This window comes from Lithobates pipiens, unplaced genomic scaffold (assembly GCF_037356315.1).
Source record: "Lithobates pipiens isolate NorthernLeopardFrog02 unplaced genomic scaffold, aLitPip1_a1.2 Scaffold_1, whole genome shotgun sequence".
In the NCBI taxonomy this organism is placed as follows: domain Eukaryota; kingdom Metazoa; phylum Chordata; class Amphibia; order Anura; family Ranidae; genus Lithobates; species Lithobates pipiens.
This window is the reverse complement of record NW_027507685.1, coordinates 213875445-213901318: the sequence shown is the minus strand read 5'-3', so window position 1 is coordinate 213901318 and position 25874 is coordinate 213875445. Positions and strand designations below refer to the sequence as shown.

The following is a 25874-nucleotide window of genomic DNA, read 5'->3' as shown; positions in this document are numbered from 1 at the left end:
GGTTTTGACGAAGCACGCTAGTCATGTGTAATGCGTCACATTTTCCCCTGACATTGCCTATGTCATTGCTCCTTTGTTCATTTGTTTTTATACTCCTCAAAAAACATTTTCTATTGCATCTATTTTGGGGAGTGCGGCCATCCTAATTTTGCTCATACACTTCCATTTGGCTGATAAAATCTATGACAGGTTGTAACACGTAGTATTTGGATGCTGTACCAGTGCAGAATTTTGCTTTTGGAGCATACATCCTTGAATGAACATGGCCCTAAATGTGAGTACCAATCGGTACAGTGTACAACTGTTACATATTTGAGCCGATCAAAGATTTTAACCGGCTGCTGGCAGTGGGCTGGGTGATGCACCTGTGCTTCCCGGGTGCCTAAAACACTGGAAGTTGATGCTGAAGGGCCAAGCCACCCATGTGCTTCTAGCCGAAAGGGAAACTAAAATGGTTTTGGATGAGCTTCATTATTTTTTGGGAGTATATGCAAACACACCGACACACACCCACCAAGCATTTGTGCATCTGACCATTTATTTGTGCAGACAATGCCCATTTATTTTAGATGTAGGTTTGGTGAGAAGTAAAAAGGCAATTACTGTCTTAACCCCAGTTGCATATCAAGGACCATAAGAAAGTTCAGCGTATCACAAAGGGTACTCTTCACTTGCCTATACCTATCTATCTACAGAATCTATATTTTTCTATCTATTTACTTGAGCCTTTAAGGTACCGTCCATAGGGTTCCATTTAGAAATGTGTCCCTTCTCTAACTCATTCAGCTATGTGTGTACATTTCAGCATGACCTACTGAGCACTGTAAACAATATTTTTATAACAAAGGAAACATTTTAAAAAGAACCAGAGAGCTTCTCCTGCTGGCTAAAAAAAATGAAAAAAGCATATTCATATGCAATATTTTATACTTAACCAACTAACAAAAAAAGAAGAACATTTTTATTTTTTAGAACTAATCTTTTAAATACAGAAAATAAATCACTTCATGCTCACCGTTCCCAAGGTGCCGCTCATGACAAGGAAGTTATTATAAATACTTTTGGTTATTGCCAAGAGTCTCCTGTCTTCGTAATTAAACCGACTGCCAAAAACTATGGAGCAAATCACGTTTGCGACTGTTCGAGCAAAGTAATTTGTGGGATTAACTGGAGTCCCTAGGAAACAAGTCATACACATCAGTGTTATTTACTGTCTTGACACATCCATTAGTGTATGTAGGCCCCACTCCCACCCCATAATAGACATGTGCACTGTCAAAAAAAAAAATCGTTTTTGTTTCGTTTTTCGGGTCATTCATTATGATCGCAATTAGTAAATTTGTACATTTGCAAATTAGGAAATTTGTATATTCGTACATTCGTAAATTTGAAAATTTGGAGATTCGAAAACAGAAAAATTTGAAAATCTGAAATCGTAACAAATTATAGGTATTATAATTTCCTTTCAAATTTGGCTTAGTGAACGTAATGAATACGAATTTATCCGATGTTACAAATTATCCGTAATAACGAATGCCGCATCTAAACAAATGGAATGGAACAAATTAATAATAAATAATAATAAAAAGTTTTTTATTATTATTATTGTTATTTATTATTATTAATTCATCACGTTCTATTCCTTTGGATACAGAATTCATTATTTCGGATAATTTGTAACTTCGGATAAATTTTGTATTAGTTACGTTCACTAACAGCCAAATTTGAAAGAAAATTACAATGCCTACAATTTAATTGTTAGTAATAGTTAAGTTATTATTAGTTAATTATTATTTCAGATTTCCGAATTTACTGATTTACGAATTACAAATGTATGAATGTACGTATTTACGAATGTGCGAATGTACGAATTTCTGAATGTACGCATTTACAAATTTTCGAATATTGGGAAAAATTTGTTAAACGGGTTTTCGCTATTTCGGATTTTTCCGAATGAACTAATTTATTGAAATACGTTAAAGAACGAATTCGGAAAGAAACAAATTGCACATGTCTACCCCATAATGGAGTGTTTATTCACTTAGGCTTAATGTACATGGGACGCTAGGCAACCTCCTCTGAATGAATTTTTTGACAGATTCCAAACCGGCGTTTAAAAACATCAGTTTTGCCACGTTTTGCGTCTAGGAGCATTTATTTAAGATAACATCATAGGACCCTCCCAAAGCCCAAAAACAGTATTATTTAACTATTTCAGCCATTCTGTGAGACCAGAGAGAGCAGAAGCAGCTGAAAGAGCAGCAGTGTATCTACCTCAATTTTGGTGCTTTTACTATGGATCCCATAATGAGCATATGTGATGAAAAAATTCAAATTTTTTATATATATTTAATTTTTAAATTGCAATTGATTTTTTTTTCTAAACTGTATATGTAATTTCATTTTTTTATTTTGTCTTTTTTATGCTAAATTTAATTGCAGTTTTTTAAAATATATTTAATTAACCCTAACCCAAAACCCTAACCCTAATCATAACCCCCTAATGGAAAACCCTAACCCTAACCCTTAACCCTGACTGGAAACCCTAACCCTAACGAGAAAACATAACACTTACCATCAAGCAAGTTAGGAGATTTTTTCCATTATTTTAAATACTATTTGATATGTAAATGATTGATGTGTATGTGTATATGGATGAATTTAGGGGCTATGCCACCACTATTAAAAACTGTTTCTTATTTTACTAATCTTGGTTACTGTATTTTAATAACTAGAATTACATCATTACCATTGATAGTAGGTTTTCCCTGGGATGGTGTACTATATATATGCTTAGGCATTTTTAGACTCTTTCCAGAGGTTACAGTACCACTATCATTTATTTATGTTACTTTATTGAATATGGTCCCAATGTATGTTTTCTAAAAAATTATACTATTGATAGTTGGTTGCCCCTGGAGACTACATGCTTCATATAAAGTCCCAACCTTTCCCTTGCCCCTTTCCCCTCATGATAGTCATAACACTTACCATAACCCTAAACTTGTTCAAGGGGAAAACCCTAACCCTAATGGGAAACCCTAACCGGAAATCCTAACCCTAACCGGAAACCCTAACCCTAACTTGTTCTTCAAGGGGAAAACCCTAACCATAACCCCTAACCTAAACCTAAACCCTAACCCAGCCCTAACCAGAAACCCTAACCTTAACAGGAAACCATAACCCTTACCATAACCCTAAACTTGTTCTTCAAGGGGAAAACACTAACCCTATTAGGAAACCATAACCCTTGCCATAACCCTAAACTTGTTCTTCAAGGGGAAAACCCTAACCCTAACCATAACCCCCTAACACTAACAGGAAACCATAACCCTAAACATCAAGTGGAAAACCCTAACCATAACCCCCTAACCCTAATAGGAAACACTAACCCCTAACACTACATTTCATGCCACTATGTTTGATCAAGTCGGGGGTGAAGCTCAATGTGGGGTCATCTGGTTGAAATCTAACAACATATAGGTCAAATTCCAATTATACTTTGGCTAACAGCAATGCTAGTGGTGTATTGGATTGTGTATTGCTCATTATGGGTATATAAATGGTCTATGAAGCATAGCAAGCAATTACAAGTTTTTAAATTTTTCTTAGTGTTTTTTAATCATTTGCTATCATTTTTAAGTTTTGTTAAATAATAGGATGCCTGTAAAAACGCATATTGCCACGTTTTGCGTCTGAAACGTCAGAAACTTTGGCATCTAAACTCATTTTTTTGCCTTCAAAGAAAAGCCTATAGCCGCAAAAATGACATTAAACGAACCTGTGTACATGTACACATAAGATAACATTGGATGAGTTCAGGGGCAGCTGAAAAAAGCAGCCAATTGCCTCTGAACGTCCATTTACCAGCAGAAGTGTACATGAGGCCTTACTGTTTGTTGCAGCTAACCAGACCACAACCCACCAATCTATTGCCTGTGCCCCACCTCTGAAGCCTATAAACCTTAACACTGTCCAAACCTCCAACCACCCTCATGGCTTATACCTCCAGTTTCTGTGAACCATAACCCACCCATGTCCTCTCCACCTCACTGTATGTAGTCCCCATCTACCCTGTGAAGAACTGGGACAGGCTAATTCTAAAAGGGTATGTGGCTGAAAAACAGAGATGGAGATGGAATTATGATTTGCAAAATACATTAACAGATTAATTGAAGGCTTTGGCTGTCCTCTTCCTTTGTAGTATATTTGATACAAAACATAAAATAAAATCTGATTTGTAGAAGAGCTGCACCCTTTGTCCTTTTAAACTCTTCCATGAGGAACTGAGCCTCCTCTTGTATTCGCTCTTCCAGACTCCTCTTCCCCATGCCAAAGTTCCTCAGTGTGAGCAGAGCAAAGCGCCGAAGTAACTTCCATCTCTCCCCATTGGTAAAGCAAAGGTCTGTTAGAGTAAAAAAAACAAAAAACAGGTGTATAATCACTAATGTTCATGGGAGCCAGTTCTTGTTAAAAGTAAGGCCGCGTACACACGGGCGAATTGTCTGTCCAACTTAGTCCGCTGAACCGTGTTTCAGCGGACAATCCGCTCGTGTGTGGGCTTCAGCGGACTTTTTCAGCGGACTGTCTGACGAACAAAGTCTTACGGAATTTCCGTAATTTTGTCCGTTCAAACTTGGTTTTGTCCGTCCAAACTTGGTTTCAGCGGACAGTCCGCTCGTGTGTAGGCAAGTTGGACGGACTAAGTATGGCGCATGCTCAGAAAGGATTTACACGGCCGAAGGTTGCATTGCAGTGTATAGGACGTCGTTTTTCTAGTCCCGTCGTACGTGCTGTACACGTCATCGCGCACGCTTTCAGCGGACTGTCTGCTCATCGTGTGTGGTCAAGTCCGTTCATTCAAATTTTGAACGGACTGTCTGTCGGATTGTCTGACGAACTTAGTTGGGCAGACAATCCGCCCGTGTGTACGCGGCCTAAGTCAGAAAAACACACTCTTATTAAATCTGTCTATTACATTTTCACAACGCTCGCAGGGAACGGAGATTGGCTCCGTGATGAATCGAGTGGAGGACGAGCCGCTCGTACAGCGGGGGGACATCGCTGGATCCAAGGGAGTAAGTAAGCGTCCCCCTGGATCCAGTGATGCGGTCCCGAGTCTGGCTCGGGGTTACCGCTTTTGGTATAAAAATTCTACCCCGAGCCAGACTCGGGAACACCGCCAGGGGGGGTTAAGCAGGTGCCTATGGCTTGGTGGGGCTAGATTTTATCCAGACATCAAAGAAACTCAGACAAAGACTTTGCTATATCTGGTAGAAATAATGTAGTGGGCTATAGAGCCAACCAACCACTTCTACATGGTGAAGCATGATCAGATCTCCCCTACTGTCCCCAGCAGTACTCATCCAGTTCCCCTGTGCCCTCCAAGAACACTGTGGGCCTTTTAAAGTGGTTGTAAACCCTTACATATACCCAGTGAAGTGACTGGCCTCATATGAGACACAGAGATGAAACAAATCATCTTACACAAGTTGTTCCTGTCTATCAACTGCTGTGTAACCCTTACATCCATTCAAAGTGTAGAATTTACACAGGATCTCTCAGCTCTAAAAAAGCAGGGGGTGAAGAGCTAAAATTACATCAGTAAGGGGAGCTCTGAAAGCTGATTGGAGGGGAGGGACACACCCTCCTCCACACAGCAAACAAGATCAGAGCTGAGGCTGTCAATCAGATGGAAAGCCCTCCCCTGTCACCATTTTTCTCTTGGTGTCAGAAAAACTTGCCAGAAGTGACTAATGCTTATAGCAAAGGAACAAAGCAGTAGAGAAAAATGACACTCAGTGCTCTGGATTGAGACAAGTACACACTATAGAAAGATATGCTTTGATCATATTTCATGCCTGAGGTTTACAACTACTTTAAGAATGGAGAATGGGAGGATAGCAGGAAACTGCCTGTCTTAAAAAAAAGTCCCTTCTGTGTGTCCTGAATGCAGCACCCCAGTAAACAGAATTCTGTGATTTACAAAAAAATATTGACAGAATTCTAAATCTCGCAGGGCATGTAATTGCATAAAAAATCGACTTTATTAATATTAAGGTATTACTAAACCCACAACAATAAAATCAGTTTGTATTTGCAGTAAAGCATGCTTATTATAATCACTGGGAAACCTAAGGGGTTAATCCTCTGCACTGTGTAAAAAAAAACTGCTTGATCTTGCATGCACAGATCCTCCTCTTCTTGCATTGTCCTCATAACATATCCAGATAAGACAGAGTTTTTAACTGAGGGCAGCTGAAGCTGCTGCCTGTTAACTTTCTGAATTTACACAGACACACAGAAGCACACCTCAAGCTCTGCAGCTCTCATTGGTCCTCCTATGGCTCACCCTCCCTTCCTTCCTGGCAAACTCTCACAAGTGTAAAAGCGAGAGCTGTACATTATGTCATAAGCCTAGGCTTTTTACCAGACAAGAAACAGGAAGTGGGCTGTATAAGGTATTTACCGGCAGAAAATAAATGTTTTACTATCAAATGTTAAAACAACAAGGGCAGAAAATGTAATAGATGAAAAAATGACTGAAGGTCTGCTTTAATGTATTTGGTATGTTTTTTTTTTTTTACTCTGACACAATCTCATCTTTTATGCTTAGTGGCAAATGGTAAATCAAAATGACTCCAAAACAGTTTTACAACAAGCTGGTAATATAGTCTGATTTCCTAAACTGTAACTAATGTACAAACCCTTTGGATGTTTTCGGTTAATATATTTCTAATTCTTGAAAATAAATTTTCTGTTGATTTTTGGATAGATCGGGGAAGTTAGAACATCTGTTCGCTTTTTTTTTTTTTACCTATTTTAACCACTTCAGTTCCGGACCAATAAATACCTTAAGGACCAGAGGTCTTTTTGCAATTTCGCACTGCGCTGCTTTAACTGGTAATTGCGCGGTCATGCAATATTGCACCCAAACGAAATTTGCGTCCTTTTCTTCCCACAAATAGAGCTTTCTTTTGATGGTATTTGATTGCCTCTGCGTTTTTTTTTTTTTGCAATATAAATGGAAAAAGAGCGAAAATTTTGAAAAAAAAAGATATTTTCTTCTTTTTGTTATAAGAAAAATCGAATAAACTAAATTTTAGTCATACATTGAGGGCAAAATTTATTCAGCCACATGTCTTTAGTAAAAAAAATGTCAATAAGCATATATTTTTTGGTTTGCGCAAAAGTTATAGCGTCTACAAACTAGAGTACATTTTCTGGAATTTACACAGCTTTTAATTTATGACTGCCGATCTCATTTCTTGAGGTGCTAAAATGGCAGGGCAGTACAAATCCCCCCCAAATGACCCCATTTTGGAAAGTAGACACCCCAAGGAAATTGCTGATGGGTATGTTGAGCCCATTGAATATTTATTTTTTTTGTCCTAAGGGATTGAATAATGACAAAAAAAAAAAAAAAAATTTTTTTTTACAAAAAGTTGTCACTAAATGATATATTGCTCACACATGCCATGGTTATATGTGGAATTGCACCCCAAAATATATTCCGCTACTTCTCCCGAGTATGGGGATACCACATGTGTGGGACTTTTTGGGAGTCTAGTCGCGCACGGCACCCCGAAAACCAATCACCACCTTCAAGATTTCTAAGGGTGCAAATTTTTGATTTAACTCCTCACTACCTATCACAGTTTCGAAGGCCATAAAATGCCAAAATAGCACAAAACCCCCCAAAATGACCCCATTTTGGAAAGTAGACACCCCAAGCTATTTACTGAGAGGCATGTTGAGTCCATGGAATATTTTATATTTTGCCACAAGTTGCGGGAATATTACAAACTTTTTTTTTTTTGCACCAAGTTGTCACTAAATGATATATTGCTCCTACATGCTATGGGCATATGTGAAATGACACCCCAAAATACATTCTGCTGCTTCTCCTGAGTACGGGGATACCACATGTGTGGGACTTTTTGGGAGTCTAGTCGCGCACGGCACCCCGAAAACCAATCACCACCTTCAGGATTTCTAAGGGTGCAAATTTTTGATTTAACTCCTCACTACCTATCACAGTTTCGAAGTCCATAAAATGCCAAAATAGCACAAAACCCCCCCAAATGACCCCATTTTGGAAAGTAGACACCCCAAGCTATTTACTAAGAGGCATGTTGAGTCCATGGAATATTTTATATTTTGCCAAAAGTTGCGGGAATATTACAAACTTTTTTTTTTTTGCACAAAGTTGTCACTAAATGATATATTGCTCACACATGCTATGGGCAGAAGTCAAATTACACCCCAAAATAAATTCTGCTGCTTCTCCCGAGTACGGGGATACCACATGTGGGGGACTTTTTGGGAGCCTAGCCACGTACGGGACCCCGAAAACCAAGCACTGCCTTCCGGATTTGAATAAAAAATGCTACCAAAAAACCTGTTAGCGATGGCAGGGATCAGGCCTGACTCTGCGATCGCTGCAGTTATGTGTTTAGTGTTTTGTAAGTGACAGTGATCGATCGATACTGCACTTGGGTGGGCTGGGCAGAGGGGCAAAACGCAGGTGCCAGCAGGTATTTGGGCTGATCCCGCTAACAATGCGTTTTTTTGGAACCCTAAACTGCTGGGGACGCTAGTATAGATCTGATCAGATCAGATATTGATCTGTTCAGATTCTATACCACTACGGGAGGTGTATGCTTTGCGTGTGGGTGTTAGCGGTACTGGCAGTAACCTAGCGCTGCCTGGGGCGACGCAGACCCTGACCCTAAAACCTAATTGATATCACCCGCCGGGTGATCAGGGGGTTAAACCTTTATTGGGTAATAAATGGTGGGTGCCCTGATGCTATAAAAAACAAACTAACCAGAGTCACCCGTAACACTTATACGGTGATCAGTGGTGAAAGGGTTAACTAGGAGCAATCAGGGGGTTCAAATTTTTATTAGGTAGTATATGGGGGTCCCTGGCGCTATATAAAAACCTGACGGGAACCTAAATAACTAACTGGCTAACCAGCGTCACCAGTGACACTTATACTGTGATCGCTGGTGAAAGGGGGTGAAAGGGTTAACTAGCAGCAATCAGGGGGTTAAAACCATTATTGGGTAGTATATCGGGGTACCTAGCGCTATAAAAACCTGGCGGTGAACCTAAAAAAATAACTAGCTACCTAGCGACACTAGCGACACTGATGCAGCGTTCAGAAAAATTATCGCTTAGTGACACTGGCAAAAGGGGGTGAAAGGGTTAACTAGCGGAAATCAGGGGGTTAAAACCATTATTGGGTAGTATATCGGGGTACCTAGCGCTATAAAAACCTGGCGGTGAACCTAAAAAAATAACTAGCTACCTAGCGACTGTAGCGACACTAATGCAGCGATCAGAAAAACGATCGCTTAGTGACACTGGCAAAAGGGGGTGAAAGGGTTAACTAGCGGCAATCAGGGGGTTAAACCCATTATTGGGTAGTATATCGGGGTACCTAGCGATATAAAAACCTGGCGGTGAACCTAAAAAAATAACTAGCTACCTAGCGACACATGCAGCGATCAGAAAAATGATCGCTTAGTGACACTGGCAAAAGGGGGTGAAAGGGTTAACTCTAGGGGCAATCAGGGGGTTAAATCTTTATTGGGGGGTGATAGGGGGCTACCCTGGACCTAACACTAACTGTCCTGACAGTTTTTACTGTCACAACTGACACTGAATGCATTGATCAGTAAAGAAATGATCAATGCAATCAGTGACACTGTGACTGGGGGGGGAGGGGGGGCGGGGGGGATCGGGGGGCGATCGGGGGGGGGATCGGGGGGGGGTTTGTGTGCCTGTGTGTACCTACATGTCAGTGTAGTGTTGGTGCACACTTACTTTTACTCTTCTCCTCGTAGTCCGGTCAAAAAGACCGCCCCGAGGAGAATGACATCACTTCCTCCTTCCTGTGTAAACAATACACAGGGGAGGAAGCTTCTCATTGGCCAGGAGCGATCCAGAGGGGGTGGCCGAAAACCAACGGCCATCCCCTCATCACGGAGCGCTCCTGGACCGAATCGGACCGCCGTAACCAGCGGGAGGGGGTCCGATCGGACCCCCCACCCGCTGGAAGGCAATCACGTAGATGTACGTGATTGTGCCTGCCTGTGCCATTGTGCTGACATACATTGGCAATACGGCGGTCCTCAAGTGGTTAAAGCTGAACCCCAGGTATGATCTTTATTGCATACTTACATTGGTCCAGCTTGGCACAATATAACTTACGCCATCCAGGTCGTGGGCAGCTTCGGCGGTTTCCCTCTCTGTCTCCTACTCGGCGGCTTCTGCCCTGCTTCTGCTCCTGGCCGGCCAATACTATCGCTTCTCCTCTCGGCCAATCAGGTCTTAACACCCGCTTCCTGATTGGCTGGGAGGAGAAGCAAGAAGACAATAGCGAATATTAGTTTGCTATTGTCACACAAGTGGGTGGGCTCGGGGTGCAGTGCTCTGCGTCCCGAGCCCACCCTTTATGAAGCCAAATAGAGCCTCAGGCTCTAATCATGTGTTTAAAAAAAATAATAATAATTGAAATCCAGGTGTCCGGCAACCTGCATGTAGATTAGGGGCCAGGCGCATGGATTAGGGCCGCCACTGGTTTTAAAGAGTCATTAAACCATCATTAAAAATTATCAGTAGATGTTATATTACATGCTGTTCATATTCACTCAGCCACTAAGGGATTTGTTTTCTGTATTCTGCAAAAAAAATGGTTGATCCTGCTGTTCTCTATCCCTCCCTCCTTTCTATGTCCCCACTACAGTTGGAAATTGTGCAGAGCAGTGTTGGCAGCTCTGCACATTCTCAGTTTTCAGTGAGTTTCTATGCTAAGCATTTCCTCTATATCAAAACTAAAATACTAAAAATCTGCGCTAGGACAAATTAAGAAATTCATTAATAACCACTTATTGTTGTTGATGAATTTCTTAATTTGTCATTTCTGTTTACTTTTGTCAATTATTGATGTATATACAGTATGCATGTCTTGCATAGCGCTGCTCCTTTGATTTATAATTTCCTCCCTATCACATCTGAGCAGCCCATGTGACTATAGAGTCAAACATGTGGGCGTATACACAGAGGTAAATGACAGCCCACTCCCTCCCTCCTCCTTGTAGGTTAGAATGATGGAGGCTTCATCTCCCTCATATTCTAAGACGCAGGCTGGAGGGGCGTGACACGGCCTGTGACAGCCAGAAGTCCACCCACACCATGTTATAGTCTAAAATTATAAAGATTTGATTCAAAATATATATTTGTATGACAATTTAAAACAGTTTATTGATATTCCAAAGGCTGTTCTTGTTTGTTTTGAACATGTGATCAGCAGCAGAGGACTAGAAGCTCCTCCTGCTTATGTTTCCCTAGAAACAAGCTGGGAAAGAGCTGGGTCATGTGACAACTGTATATCGATTATAAATATAGCCCCCTGTTTCCAAAAATGGGGCTATATTGTAAATCTAGTTTTGGCTGAGCTGTAAACAGCTCAGATTGATTGTACATAGTTTAATGATTCTGTCCTAAATTTGACAAAGTTGTAGGAAAATCCGATCGTTCAGAATGTGATGACGTTCGTTCGTTACGAAGGGACTACGTTCAGGCCAATAGCTTTGGTCTCGTAATTTGATCTGAGCATGCCTGGCATTTTGTCTGATCGGAATTCTCTACGAACAATCGTAAAAAGTCAGATCAGATTTTGTTGTCGGAAAATTTGAGATCCTGCTCTCAAAAGTCCGATAGAGCCCACGCACGATCGGATTTTCCGTCAATATAATCTGATCGGACCTTTTCCGTCGGAATTTCCAACAGTGTGTACAGGGCATAAGTTGAACTGCAATGATTATTCTTTTTCCAGAAACAGCCCAGTAGGAGGTTCTTGCTGCTGTGCATTCTGGGAAGGGGTATTTATTGGACTTTTGGTGGCACAGTGGTATAGTGGTTAGCACTCTCACCTAGCAGTAAAAAAGGGTTACTGGTTCGAATCCCAACCAGGACACTACCTGCCTGGAGTTTGCATGTTCTCCCTGTGCCTGCGTGGGTTTCCTCCGGGTACTCCAGTTTCCTCCCACACTCCAAAGACATGCAGGTAGGTTAATTGGCTTCTGTCCAAAACTGACCCTAGTATATTAATGGGGACCTTGGATTGTGGGCTTCTCGAGGGTAGGGACCGATGTGAGTGTGCAATGTACAGGGATAGGGACAACTGTAGACACTCACTCAGGTTGAACTGGATGGACTGGTGTCTTTATTCAACCTTACTAACTATGTAACTATGTGCTTTTTTCAGTTCTTACCTCCAGGCCTGAGGCTACGCTGCTGCAAGCTGCGCAAGTAGGCCCAGAAGCCTGTCTGGGGCCTACTAGTCCAGAGGTGGTCCTTACGCTGTCTTGCCTGTTTGGAAGAAGCCAAGCCAAGCTGAGGAAATCCAGGGGAGGACCCTTGCTGGAGAGAACCAAGATGAAGGCTGGTCTCTCAGAAGTGCCCGGTGACTTACTTGGAGGACGAACCTGCATCTAACCTATCCTCACAGTACTGCTGGGTCGGCTTAAAGGTTTGGGTACTGTGACTCTGTTCTACAGTCCAATCAAGGTAATACATTCCTGGCTGCTAAGTTTGTGAGAGAGACTTATCCAGGCGCCTGCTGGCTGCTAAGTCTGTGAGAGAGGCTTATCCAGACATCTTACTGGTTGCTAGGTCTGTGTGAGAGAGAGGCCTACCCAGATATTCAATATCTGCTAGAAGAAAGCCGTGCTTTGTCCTTTAATCTAAGGAGTCTGTAAGTGATCTGCTACAAAAAGGTATCTGCAACCTCCCCTCAACCTCTTTACTACTACATCTTTCAAGTTTTTCATTAAAGCATTGAAAACAACCTAAAGTGACATTTGTTCTAACTTCCCATTATAGCCATGGAGCCCTGGGGTGAATGTAAGTCCACTCCCTGCATCTGGAGGTACCCTCTTTTCTCCCAGTATACCCAGGGGGGTGCTACATGAAAAAAGGTAGTTTGATTTTTTTTTGTTTATAAATAATAATTTATTAAATAATTACTTGTACCTTATCCTTGTACAGAAAGAGAAGGGATAATGCAAATTAAACAATGTGTGTTTTTATCACTTAAAGGACATTTCTATTTCCTCCTTTGTAGTTATTGAGACAGGAAGTGAGAGAAATAACCCAAATGGTGACATAGATGCAAATTATTGCACCTTTTTAAGTACAGTGCTGACGTGTTAGAAGCTCTGGTAGGTTTTTGTTAATGTATACAACCACATTGGAAAGATTTCTCTTACTTCCTGAGGTCCTACCCTTTCTCTACTATACTCAAAACTAATATAAATGTTGGTTGGAGTTGGGATCCAACATGTCAGTGGCTAATTTAGGACAACTAAAGAATGCAACTTGGTCTCACCATGTTCACCTATGAAGTTCAAGAACACAGGGTAGTCTCCCCTATCTCCAAATACTTCACTTTGATCAATTAAGGCCTCCTTCACAACATCATATCCACATAGGACAATTCCAGGTTTAGGCCCCAGGTACAGAGTGTAAACTGGTCCATACTTGTCTTTCAGCTGCAAAACATTGAAATGAAATGTTATATACTTACAAAAGACAAAAAAAGCATTTACACTGAGCTTACACAAATCATATTTCAAGAGGACAGTTTAGAGGCAGTGTAATGTGTGTAGTGTGTAATGCAGTGTTTCTCAACTCCAGTCCTCAAGGTGCCCCAACAGGTCATGTTTTCAGGATTTCTATTATTTTGCACAGGTGACTCTATCAGTTTCACTGCCTTAGTAATTACCATAGCCATTTCATCAAAAGGAAATCCTGAAAACATGAGCTGTTGGGGCGCCTTGAGGACTGGAGTTGAAAAACACTGGTGTAATGTACTGGTGAGCCCTGCATTCTGTATGTAATGCACTGGGGAGCCCTGCATTCTGTATGTAATGCACTGGTGAGCCCTGCATTCTGTGTGTAGTGCACTAATGAGCCCTGCATTCTGTGTATAATGCACTGGTAAGTCCTGAAATCTCTGTATAATGCACTGGTGAGCTCTGCCTTCTGTGTGTAATGCACTGATGATCTCTGCCTTCTGTGTGTAACGCACTGGTGAGCCCTGCCTAATGTGTGTAACGCACTGGTGAGCTCTGCCTTCTGTGTGTAATGCACTGGTGATCCCTGCCTTCTGTGTGTAACGCACTGGTGAGCCCTGCCTTCTCTGTATAACACACTGGTGAGCCCTGCATTCTGTGTGTAACGCACTGGTGAGCCCTGCAATCTCTGTGTAACGCACTGGTGAGCCCTGCAATCTGTGTGTAACGCACTGGTGAGCCCTGCAATCTCTGTGTAACGCACTGGTGAGCCCTGCATTCTGTTTGTAACGCACTGGTGAGCCCTGCATTCTGTATGTAACGCACTGGTGAGCCCTGCATTCTGTGTGTAACGCACTGGTGAGCCCTGCATTCTGTGTGTAAAGCACTGGTGAGCCCTGCATTCTGTGTGTAACGCACTGGTGATCCCTGCATTCTGTGTGTAACGCACTGGTGATCCCTGCATTCTGTGTGTAACGCACTGGTGATCCCTGCATTCTGTGTGTAACGCACTGCTGAGCCCTGCATTCTGTGTGTAACGCACTGGTGAGCTCTACCTTCTGTGTGTAATGCACTGGTGATCCCTGCCTTCTGTGTGTAACGCACTGGTGAGCCCTGCCTTCTCTGTATAACACACTGGTGAGCCCTGCATTCTGTGTGTAACGCACTGGTGAGCCCTGCAATCTCTGTGTAACGCACTGGTGAGCCCTGCAATCTCTGTGTAACGCACTGGTGAGCCCTGCATTCTGTGTGTAACGCACTGGTGAGCCCTGCATTCTGTATGTAACGCACTGGTGAGCCCTGCATTCTGTGTGTAACGCACTGGTGAGCCCTGCATTCTGTGTGTAACGCACTGGTGATCCCTGCATTCTGTGTGTAACGCACTGCTGAGCCGTGCATTCTGTGTGTAACGCACTGCTGAGCCCTGCATTCTGTGTGTAACGCACTGCTGAGCCCTGCATTCTGTGTGTAACGCACTGGCGAGCACCGCATTCTTTATGTAACTAACTCCTACTTTTTTCTCCATCTTATCTTATATATCATTTGAGGAAAATATACTTAAAAAATAGTTTACCACTTGCCAGTAAAAAATATGTCCCCGGATTTCATTTAAAAAATCTGGTCACCTTAATTTTGCTGGCTCTAGTACAGGCATCACTAAATGGCAGACCGCGGGCAGAATCCAGACCCAGTAGCAGCCCTATGCGGCCCGCAGCCTCGCCAAATAGTTGCCTGGGTGTTCTCTCCCCTCTGCCAGCTCACCTGCCGGCCGCTGCCGCTAACATCCTTGATTACATGAGAGGCGCGGCAGGGCTCTCCTTTACATCATCTCATCACTTCCCTTCCCCCCCCCCCCCCCCCACACTGCCCTACCTTATTCACATGAGCCTGGAGCCTGGAAGTGCTGCAGGTCTGGACAAAGGGTGGGACTTTTCAAGTTACAAAGCAGATGATTGGTTGCTGGACAGTGAGGTGGTCCTAGCAAACAATCACCCACCTTTAACTTGAAAAGTCCCGCCCTTTGTCTGGACCTGCCATGTGTACTTCCTGGCTTGTGTGACTAAGGTAGGGCAGTGTGGGGAGGGGGAGGAAGGGGGAATGCTGCTTTGATAAAAGAGACAGTCTGACTCGGTAATATTAAGGGAGGACTGTGATGGAGGGAGTCTGTAATGGAGTGTCTGTGATGGAGTGGGGTCTGTAATGGAGTGTCTGTGATGGAGGGAGTCTGTAATGGAGTGTCTGTGATGGAGTGGGGTCTGTGATGGAGGGGGGATCTGTGACGGAGTGGGGTCTGTAATGGGGGTTCTGTGATGAAGTGGGGTCTGTAATGAGGGGGTCTCTGATGGAGTGGGGTCTGTAATGGGGGGGTATGTGATGAGTGTGGTCTGTAATGAGGGGGTCTGTGATGTGATGTAGTGGGGTCTGTGATGTAGTGGGTCTGTAATGGGGGTGACTGTGATGGAGTGTGGTCTGTAATGGGGGGTCTGTGATGAAGTGGATTGGGGTCTGTAATGGGAGTCTGTGATGGGAGTGGGATCTGTGATGGGGGATCTGTGATAATGGGTTCTGTAATGGGGGGTCTGTGATGGAGTGGGATCTGTAATGGGGGGGTCTGTAATGGAGTGGGGTCTGTGAGGGAGTGGGGTCTGTTATGAAGTGGGGTCTGTGATAATGGGGTCTGTAATGGGGGATCTCTGATAGAGTGGGGTCTGTGCTGGAGGGGGGCCTGTGGTGGAGAGGATCTGTGATAGGGGGTCTGTGATGGGGGTGGAGGGGTGAGCAGGCAGTCGGCGGGAGCACTCGAGGCCGGAGGTTGTTTTTTTTTTACTTTTTTCGGGTTCGGCAGTGGGCATCATGATTGATGATGGATCTACATTGGGGGACATTTTATTTTTTAATAAAGGAATTGTCAAAAACCTGTGTCTTTTCACTTTTTTGGTAAATGGGTAGGCCATACTCATTCGGGGGAATCAGATTCCTATAAGCCCCCTCCTGCAAACCCCCACAACCACTGCCCAGGGTTGTGGGAAAGAGGCCCTTGTCCCCATCAACATGGGGACAAGGTGCTTTGGGATGGGGGGCAGGGTCCCCATGTTGAGGGCATGTGGAGCTTGCTTGCCCCCCTTTCCTGGCCTGCCAGGCTGCATGTTCAGATACGGGTCTGGTATGGACTTTGGAGGGGGCATTCAGATTCCGATAAGCCCCCCACCCACAAACCCCCAAAACCACTGCCCAGGGTTGTGGGGAAGAGGCCCTTGTCCACATCAACATGGGGACAAGGTGCTTTGGGGTGGAGGGGGCAGAGTCTGAAGAATGTCATGTGGCCTGGTATGGTTCAGGGGGAGTGCTCACTTGGAACTTTTCCATTGCCGGCATTCATTTGTTTTGTTTTCATTATTTAAACTCTCAGTGGGGAAGCTCGCTGACTGCCGATGAGTCATCGGTTGTAAAGGACACAATGGCTGACTTCCTAGCCTACTTTTTAAAGTGTAGTTTCACCCAAGAATAGAAATTCCGCTTTAAGAGAAGGTGACCCCCTGACATACCACATTTGGCATGCCTTTTTTTGGGGGGGGAGTGGATACCCTCTTTTCAGAGGGTTCCAGCTCCCACGTCCTTCTGGTGCACCCTCGGGGCTGGAAGGAAAATCACCTGTCCCCCCTCCCTCTAGGCCAGTGATGGCGAACCTTGGCACTCCAGATGTTTTGGAACTACATTTCCCATGATGCTCATGCACTCTGCAGTGTAGTGGAGCATCATGGGAAATGTAGTTCCAAAACATCTGGGGTGCCAAGGTTTGCCATCACTGCTCTAGGCAATCATCTGGGACATGTCACAGGTCCCAGATGATTGCACGGCTCACGCATGCGCAGTGGGATCCCTGTGAAGCCACAGCCAGGCGCCCACAGTTACAATGCTGGCGCCGCAGAGAGGAGGGGAGACGAGTGGGGCTTCATTCCCCCGCATCGCTGGACCCTAGGACAGGTAAGTGCCTGATTATTAAAAGTCAGCAGCTGCTCTCTTTGTAGCTACTGACTTAATTTTTTTTTTTAAGCGGAACTCTACTTTAACAACCTGCTATTCTTCACACCGAATTTGTATTGGTCGACCATTTTTGGTTAGAAAATTTTTAAACGAAACAAAACTAAATTGATTCTGAAACGAATCAACAAAACGAAATTAGTAACATAACTTAGTAACATAACGTATCTATCTGGAAAGAAAAAAAACAAATATTTTAGTTCTACACATGTCTAGTCAGTGGGACAGAAGTAATATCTCTACAATAGGAGCACACATATTAATAGAAACAAGGGTTCTAACCCTTCCCCATCTAACCAACTAAAAAAAAAACATTTTGCCTAGACCTTAGACCTGGGTTTTAATGGATATGTGTGCAAACAAAATCTGCAGAATGTGAGCAATATACAAGAAAAAAAGTCTCTCCAGATTTGCTGACCTTCATAAGTGAGGCACCAATGTCTTTTGTGTTGATCTGCAGCAGATTCCCAATAAATGGTAAGGGCATGGGTCCTGGAGGAAGTGATGCCTTCTCCTTTAAAATCCTCAGGTAGCTCATTAAAATACATAGCACACAGAAGACGATGGTGAGGACAAGTGTGCCATACCAATCCATATTGCCACCTGCCGTGTAAACAATTAAAAAGACCAAAAATGTAAAACAATCCCTAGAAAACAATTGTACGTCATCTAGATGTATGTACAGATGGTGTGGCCTGTGTGACTGGTCTAAGGAGGTCATTGGGCCAATAACTGCTGCCCCCCCCTACATTCTATACACAAACAAGCCTTTCTTCTTTCCCTTTTGCTATCTGCTGATGAGCCTCTAATGCCGCGTACATATATCGGAATTTCCGACAACAAATGTTCGATGGGAGCTTGTTGTCGGAAATTCCGACCGTGTGTAGGCTCCATCGGGCATTTGCTGTCAGGATTTCCAACAACAAAAATGTGAGAGCTGGATCTCAAATTTTCTGACAACAAAATTTTTTGTCGGAAATTCCGATCTTGTGTACACAAGCAGAAAAGCCGCACTGGCTATTGAGCTTCATTTTTCTTGGCTCGTCATACATGTTGTATAGCACTGCGTTCTTGATGTTCATAATTTCCGACAACATTTGTGTGCCCGTGTGTATGCAAGACAAGTTTGAACCAACATCCGTCGGAAATAAATCCAGGGTTTTGTTGTCGGAATGTCCAGTCGTGTGTACGCGGCATAAGAAGTTTACCAGAGCAATGCCCTTTATAGGCATTCCCGTCATAGGCTACACAACAACTGGAGGCTTTTTTTTGTAAAAGTGATATATTTTTTCTATAAAAAAAAGCCTTAAAATTTATTTTAATATGGCATGAAAAATAATCCCCATATATAGTATTATAGTGTATATATTTAGCCATTTAACTGGAGTTCAACTGTAATCTTTGTAATTTCTATCAGTTCCTGGCTCCACTCCATTTGACTTACAGGACATGCTCTCAATCACAGGATCTGGTCAATAATGTGTTTTCCAGGTTGGCTAGGGGGCTAGGGGGTCAGGGTTACAGAGGCACTAAAGAGGGGAACTAAGTAGATATGCAAATACTTGGATTTTCATAGTATTACATAACAGTGGCTCTTGGCACTGTCCCTCACTTGGCACTGAAAATTAGAGTGATGAATCATCTTATACACCATATGAGGAGGAGTCTTTTTATATTCCACCCTTTTGTCATTAAACGTTAGGTGTCAAGAATGTATTAAAATTGAGATAACAGGGATTCATTTACTTTATAGAAATTAACTTTGAGTCTAGGTTCACATCTATGGGGTTGATGCGGGTTTCATGCACGTTTTGCACTTTTAAACATGCGTTTTGAATTCCTTTGTGCATGAAGTTTTCATGCATTTTTTTCCCCTTTTAACCACTTCCCGCCCACCATATAGCAGAATGACGGCTGGAAAGTGGTTTCATTATCCTGACTGGACGTTACAAGACGTCCAGCAGGATAAGCCATGAACGCATGCCCACGATCAGCGCGGTGATTGTTGGTCTGGTGTGTCAGTCTGACATACCGCATCTCTGATCTCCATAAATAGCCTCTGAGGTAGGCTCTTTACCTTGTAATCAGCTGTGTCTAATCACAGTGTAAATAGGAAGAGCTGTTTATTGGCTTTTCCTCCACTTGCACTGACAGATGCAATTAGAGGAGAGCCAATCTCCTGACAGGGGGGTCTGCGCTGATAATTAACGCATTTATTATCAGTGCAGACCCACCGAGGATGTCCACCCCTTCCCACCAGGTATGCCCACCCATGATCACCAGGGTTGCCAATCAGTGCCCATTAGAGGTGCCAATCAGTGCCCATCAGTAATGCCTGCCAGTGCCTCATCAGTGCTCCCTATCAGTGCCCATCAGTGCCACCTATAAGTGCCCAACAGCGTGGCCTTTCAGGGCCCATCAGTGTCACCTATCAGTGCCACCTATGAGTGCCCATCAGTGCTACCTACCAATGCCCATCAGTGCTGAATATCAGTGCCCATCTTTGCCATCTATCAATCCTGCATATTAGTGCCTCATCATCAGTGCCACCTCATCAGTGCCCTTCAGTGCAGCCTCATCAGTGCCTATCAGTGAAAGAGAAAACGTATTTATAGAAAAACATAAAAAAACAAAAACCTGTCTTTTTTTATTTGTTTAGCAAAAAATTAAAACCCCAGTGGTGATCAAATACCATCAAAAGAAAGCTCTATTTATGGGAACAAAATTATGAACATTTTGTTTGAGTACAGTGTTGCATGGCTGTGCAATTAACATTTAAAATGCAACAGCGCTGAAAGCTGAAAATTGGCCTGGGCAGGAAAGGGGGAAGTTCCCTGTATTGAAGTGGTTAATCACACTGTATATAGCTGGTTGCTAAGGAGTGGGCCGGGAAGCCGGCTGCCACATCCTTAAAAACCAATGAGTCATCAGCTCGGGTCTAGTATGGATTTGGGGGGAAACCCCACGCCAAAATAAAGAAAAAATGGAGTGGGGTGGGGGAAATCTATACCAGACCCTTATCCTAGCAGGCAGCCCAGCAGGTCAGGAAAAAGAGGGGATGAGCGAATGCCCCCTCCCTCCTGAATCATACCAGGCCACATCCCCTCAACATGGGGGGTGCTTTGCGGCAGGAGGGCATGTTGATGGGGACAAAGGGCTCTTCCCCACAACCCTGTACTCTGGTTGTGAGGGTCTGTGGGCCCCCTTTAACAAACCCCCAGATTCCACCCCCCCATGTGAATGAATATGGGGTACATAGTACCTCTTGTGAAAAAATTGGAAATAAAAGGATTAAGGTTGTTTGCGCTACTAGGAGTAGACCAGATAGGTCAATATGTAAAAAATATTATATGTAAATATTATAAATAATAAGTGATGTGTTCACAAGTGCTGCAAAATCTAAAAGTGTTCACAATAACACCAAACAAGTGGAAAAAATTAATATGGGTGATTTTGCGCAAATGCAATATAAATTACTATACGAAAGTATAGGAAAATATGTATAAAAACTGAATTAAAAAGTGATGGAGGGCTAATGTGCAAAAAATGATGATAAAATGTGTTGATTACACACCATAGAGGACCACTCAGTCTTTATACATATTTTCCTATGTTCATCACTTTCGTATAGTAATTTATATTGCATTTGCGCAAAATCACCCATATTTATTTTTTCTACATAGTACCTCTACCCATTCACCAAAGAAGTGTAATGCCACGTACACACGACCAGACTTTTTGACAGAAAAGGTCAGACGGAACGAGTCCGTCGGACAATTCTATCGTGTGTGGGCTCCATCGGACCTTTGCTTGCTAAAAATCCTGCGGACTTTAGAAATAGAACATGTTTTAAATTTTCCCACCGGAACTCCGCCGGACCGAGAAATCTATTTGTGTGTATGCTAGTCCTACGGACAAAAACCGACGCTAGGGCAGTTATTGGCTACTGGCTATGAACTGCCTTATTCTAGTCCAGTCATACGTCATCACGTTCGAATCCGTCTGACTTTGGTGTGATTGTGTGTGGCCAAGTCCGTTCATTCGGAAAGTCCGTCGGAACTCCGCCGAAAGTCCGTCGGAAAGACCGTCGGACCTAGTCCCTCCAAAAGTCCGGCCGTGTGTACGCGGCATAAACGTCAACAAAGACAGTACAAGAGTTTTTGACAAGTCTTTTATTAAAAGTAAAGTAACGAAAAAAAAAGCTACAAAAAATGCATCAAAAACGCAACACTTGCGTTTTTGGTGTGACTCCATTGAAGTCTAATACATGCAAAATGCAATCTGCTGCAGGAAAAAAAATCCATGACCCTTTCCAAAAACGCACCGATTGAAAAATGCATAGGTGTGAACGTGTACCTGGGAAACCATGTTAAATGGACTGTAGTGCGTTTCTGCAAAACACTAACCATGCTTAAAAATGTACCCAACCTAGTTCCCTAGTTAGTGTTAGCCCTTGTACACACGATCGGAGATTCCAACGGAATGTGGCCGATCGGAGCATTTGTCGGATATTACGACTGTGTGTGGTATGCATCGGACTGTTTTCGTCTGAATATCCGTCGCACCAAATTTTCCAACTTGCCGGAAATATTTTCCGACAAAATGCTCCGATCGAACATACTCCGATCATATGTAGAGAATTCCGATCGGACAAAGTGCCACGCATGCTCAGATCAAATTCCTACACCAAAGCTACTGGCTACTAGCCTGAACGTAGTCCCATCGTAACGAAATTACGTCATCACGTTCTGAATGATCGGATTTTCCGACAACTTCGTCCGACCGTGTGTATGCAACAGTTTCGGACAAAATCCGTCGGACAAAATCCGACGGATTTGGTTGTCGGAATCTCCGATCATGTGTACAAGGGCTTAGGCTGGAAATCTATTTGAATGAACTGACTCAAACTCCAGCAGATTCATCGATCCTTAGCCAACTGTAGATCAAAATTATTTAGATGGAAAGCTCTTACCTGTGACAATGTACACGTCCTTGAATCTTAGCTTATGACCTCTTGTCTACACAGTGCTGTACTGTATATATAGGGTGAGTTCAGCAGCTCTTATTAAATTGTTTAATGAATTCTGTTAATGCTGGACAGATCTGATAAACATTGAGTAACAGCAGGGTTTTTTTTTCTCAGAAAATAGGTGGTTTGGGGAGGTCAAACCCCCGCCCCAAACCACGCCCAGACACACCTTCCTTATAGGAGAGAAGTACAGTACAAATAACTATAATAAGTGAGGCCTTAGAACTGTGTATCACACATGGTTCAGTAATGTGTAACACACAAAGCATGGGACTCAGGACTTTATAACACACAGGGCTCAGGAGTGTGTATTGTGCAATTGTGAGCAGTGCATATCGCACAGGGTGCAGAAAAAAAAAAAACAGCAAACAGAATAGTATTTACATTCAATGCAAAGCATCCCTTGTTCTCAGAAATATAAAGCATACAGCCCTGTGTATAGAGTGCAGGGGTCAAGAATATGTAACATATAGCCCAGCACACAGAGAGCAGTGGTAAAGCTATGTAATATGCAGTCCAGCATACAGAGTGCAGGGCTCAGGGGTATGTAATGCAAAACCCATAGTAACCTGATTCTTCTGCAGCCCTTCTGGAGCGGTGTGGTTGCAGGTTTTTACATTAATCCAAGAGCAGGTTTATACATCATCCAAGGGCTCCCCTCTCCTATCCCTGTCCACAGCTCCACTCTGCACCCCTATTCATAACTCACCTCCCCCCATCACACTTCTCACCTCTGCACCCCTCTATCTACAGCTTACACCCCCAGTCCACAACTCACCTCTGCACCTCCGTCCATATTATCTCTGCGCCCCTTCTGGACCCCCATCTAAAGCTTACCCCAACCCACAGCTCTCACCTTTGCCACCCACCTCTGCATGAATATACACCCCTCCTCCACTGCCCCTGTCCATTGAAATGAATGGGCACCGCTTTCAAAGCGTTTTGAAAGCAGCGCTAATTGGTTGCTTTTAATCCCTTTTTAAACCCTTCTTGAGGGTAAAAAAAAGCGCACCGCTAGTGGCGCCAAAGTGCTGCTATAACAGCGGTAAAGCGCCGCTAGTTTTAGCAATTTACAACTAATGCCTATACCGTCCCAGTGTGAAAGGGGTCTTACTGTTCCCCAGCAAATTTCCCTGGTCTTCCCCCTCAAGTATCCCCCCAAAAGTAACCATCAAATCCTCACTTCTGCTTACCTCTTTGCTTACCTCTATGTCCCCCATCCACACCTAACCTCTGCAACCCTCATCCACAGCTCCCCTCTTCTTTCCCTGTCCACAGCTCTGCTCTGCACCCCTATCCACAACTCACCTCCCCATCACACGTCTCACCTCTGCACCCCTCTAACTACAGCTTAGACCCCTATCCACAACTCACCTCCCCCATCACGCGTCTCACCTCTGCACCCCTCTAACTACAGCTTACACCCCTATCCACAACTCACCTCCCCCCTGCTATCACATGTCTCACCTCTGCACCCCTCTAACTACAGCTTACCCCCTATCCACAACTCACCTCCCCCCCACTATCACACGTCTCAACTCTGCACTCCTCTACCTACAAATTACACCCCCAGTTCACAACTCACCTCTGCACCTCCATCCATATTATCTCTGCTCCCCTTCTGGACCCCCATCTAAAGCTCACCCCAATCCACAGCTCTCACCTTTGCCACCCACCTCTGCACCCCCAGCTTTCCCTACAGCTCTCACCTCTTCCCCAGCTCCCCCACCCTCCATAGCTCTCATTTTACACAACCTGCCTTCTGCCCTCTGTAGCTCTTACCTCTATACAAAGCTCCCTTCCCAGTTCTCCTCTCTGGACAAATTTCCACCCCCCTCCTCACTTCACAAACCCCCCCCCCCCTTCCCTTCTTTCACAGTTATCCTCTCACTGTGAACTCAGGAGGACTCTGGAGGACTCTCCCCCCCCCCCCCCCCATTTTTCATTCAGAACTCTCTCACCTCTTCTCTTCCACTGCTGATCCAGTGCTCCAGTCCATGTGTTATGCATGGCCTTTTCAGACGATCGAGAACTGTAGCTGAAGCGGAGTTTCAGGGCTCCTCTGCTCTCTGCTCCAATGTGAGAAGAGGCAGGGACGGAAGCTGCTGCTTGAATCAACACAGGCAGCTGTATGATGCCATGCTGGGACCCCAAATTATCAAAAGGTAGCAGCCCTGGGTGTGCATCACTAGTGTGAGATACATGACAGGTCAGAGCAGAGAGGTCTGCCTGTCATAGGTGTCCTATCATATAAGGTCCCCCATTCGATAGTGTCCGCTGTGTACTGCGCATGCGCAGTACACAGCAACACACATTCCGAAAATTGCCGAGGATGAACGGCGCCTGCGCCGTGAGTCCAGGTTCTATCCCCACCATCCAAGTGGACATAGAGTAGGAATATAAAAGAGCCGAGAGTAGCGAGGCCGAGCCCGAAGCGTGGCGAGCGAAGCTCGCCCACGAGGGGCCCTCTAATATTCACAACCCTATGTCCGCTTGGATGGTGGGGTTACCACCTCCACTCATGGCGCAGGCGCCGTTCAGCTTCGGAGATTTTCCGAAGCTTCGTCTGCTCCGTACTGCGCATGCGCAGTATTGGGCGGACGCTATATGATGGCAGGACACTATCTGCCAGAACACCGGAACTGCGTTCCACCGAGTTCCGGCAGAAAAAAAAGCCCTGAGTAATAGTATTATCATGTTTAACCCTCTTTTGGGGGGGCATGGTATGAGAAAAACCCTCCCCAAATAGCTTGTGGCGTCAAACCAGTAGGTAAATAAGAGAACCAAAACCTTTGCTAAGTGGGTTTGATAAAGTTGTCAGTGCCTCCACCAAGGACCGGGGTTCTGTGAACGGAGGGATTCCCTTCCTGGGAAAGTAATCAGTAATCTAATCAAAGTAATTGGGAGCAGAGGAACTACTGCAACCAGCATAAAACATTAACAATAAGTATATACAGTATCTCACAAAAGTGAGTACACCCCTTACATTTTTTTAAAATATTTTATTCTATCTTTTCATGTGACAACACTGAAGAAATGACACTTTGTTATAATGTAAAGTAGTGAGTGTACAGCTTGTATAACAGTGTAAATTTGCTGTGCCCTCAAAATAACTCAACACACAGTCATTAATGTCTAAACCGCTGGCAACAAAAGTGAGTACACTCCTAAGTGAAAGTGTCCAAACTGGGCCCAAAGTGTCAATATTTTGTGTG

At 43.9% G+C, this 25874-nt stretch overlaps 1 protein-coding gene across 2 annotated transcripts in view; it reads right to left on the bottom strand.

Annotated features, from left to right (window-relative positions):
- Positions 1-25874, bottom strand: part of LOC143982938 (cytochrome P450 2F3-like) — a 78471-nt gene that overhangs the window by 32440 nt on the left and 20157 nt on the right. The window contains exons 1-5 of one of the 2 annotated variants that reach the window (XM_077482092.1): positions 22603-22775; positions 18049-18233; positions 13403-13565; positions 4256-4405; positions 1016-1176 (exon numbers count right to left, since the gene is read on the bottom strand). In XM_077482092.1, coding sequence (XP_077338218.1) covers positions 1016-1176; positions 4256-4405; positions 13403-13565; positions 18049-18225 — 651 coding nt within the window. In that variant the 5' untranslated portion in view covers positions 18226-18233; positions 22603-22775. Of the gene's footprint in view, positions 1-1015; positions 1177-4255; positions 4406-13402; positions 13566-18048; positions 18234-22602; positions 22776-25874 lie in introns of those variants that run through there. The other variant, XM_077482101.1, reaches the window with a different exon arrangement.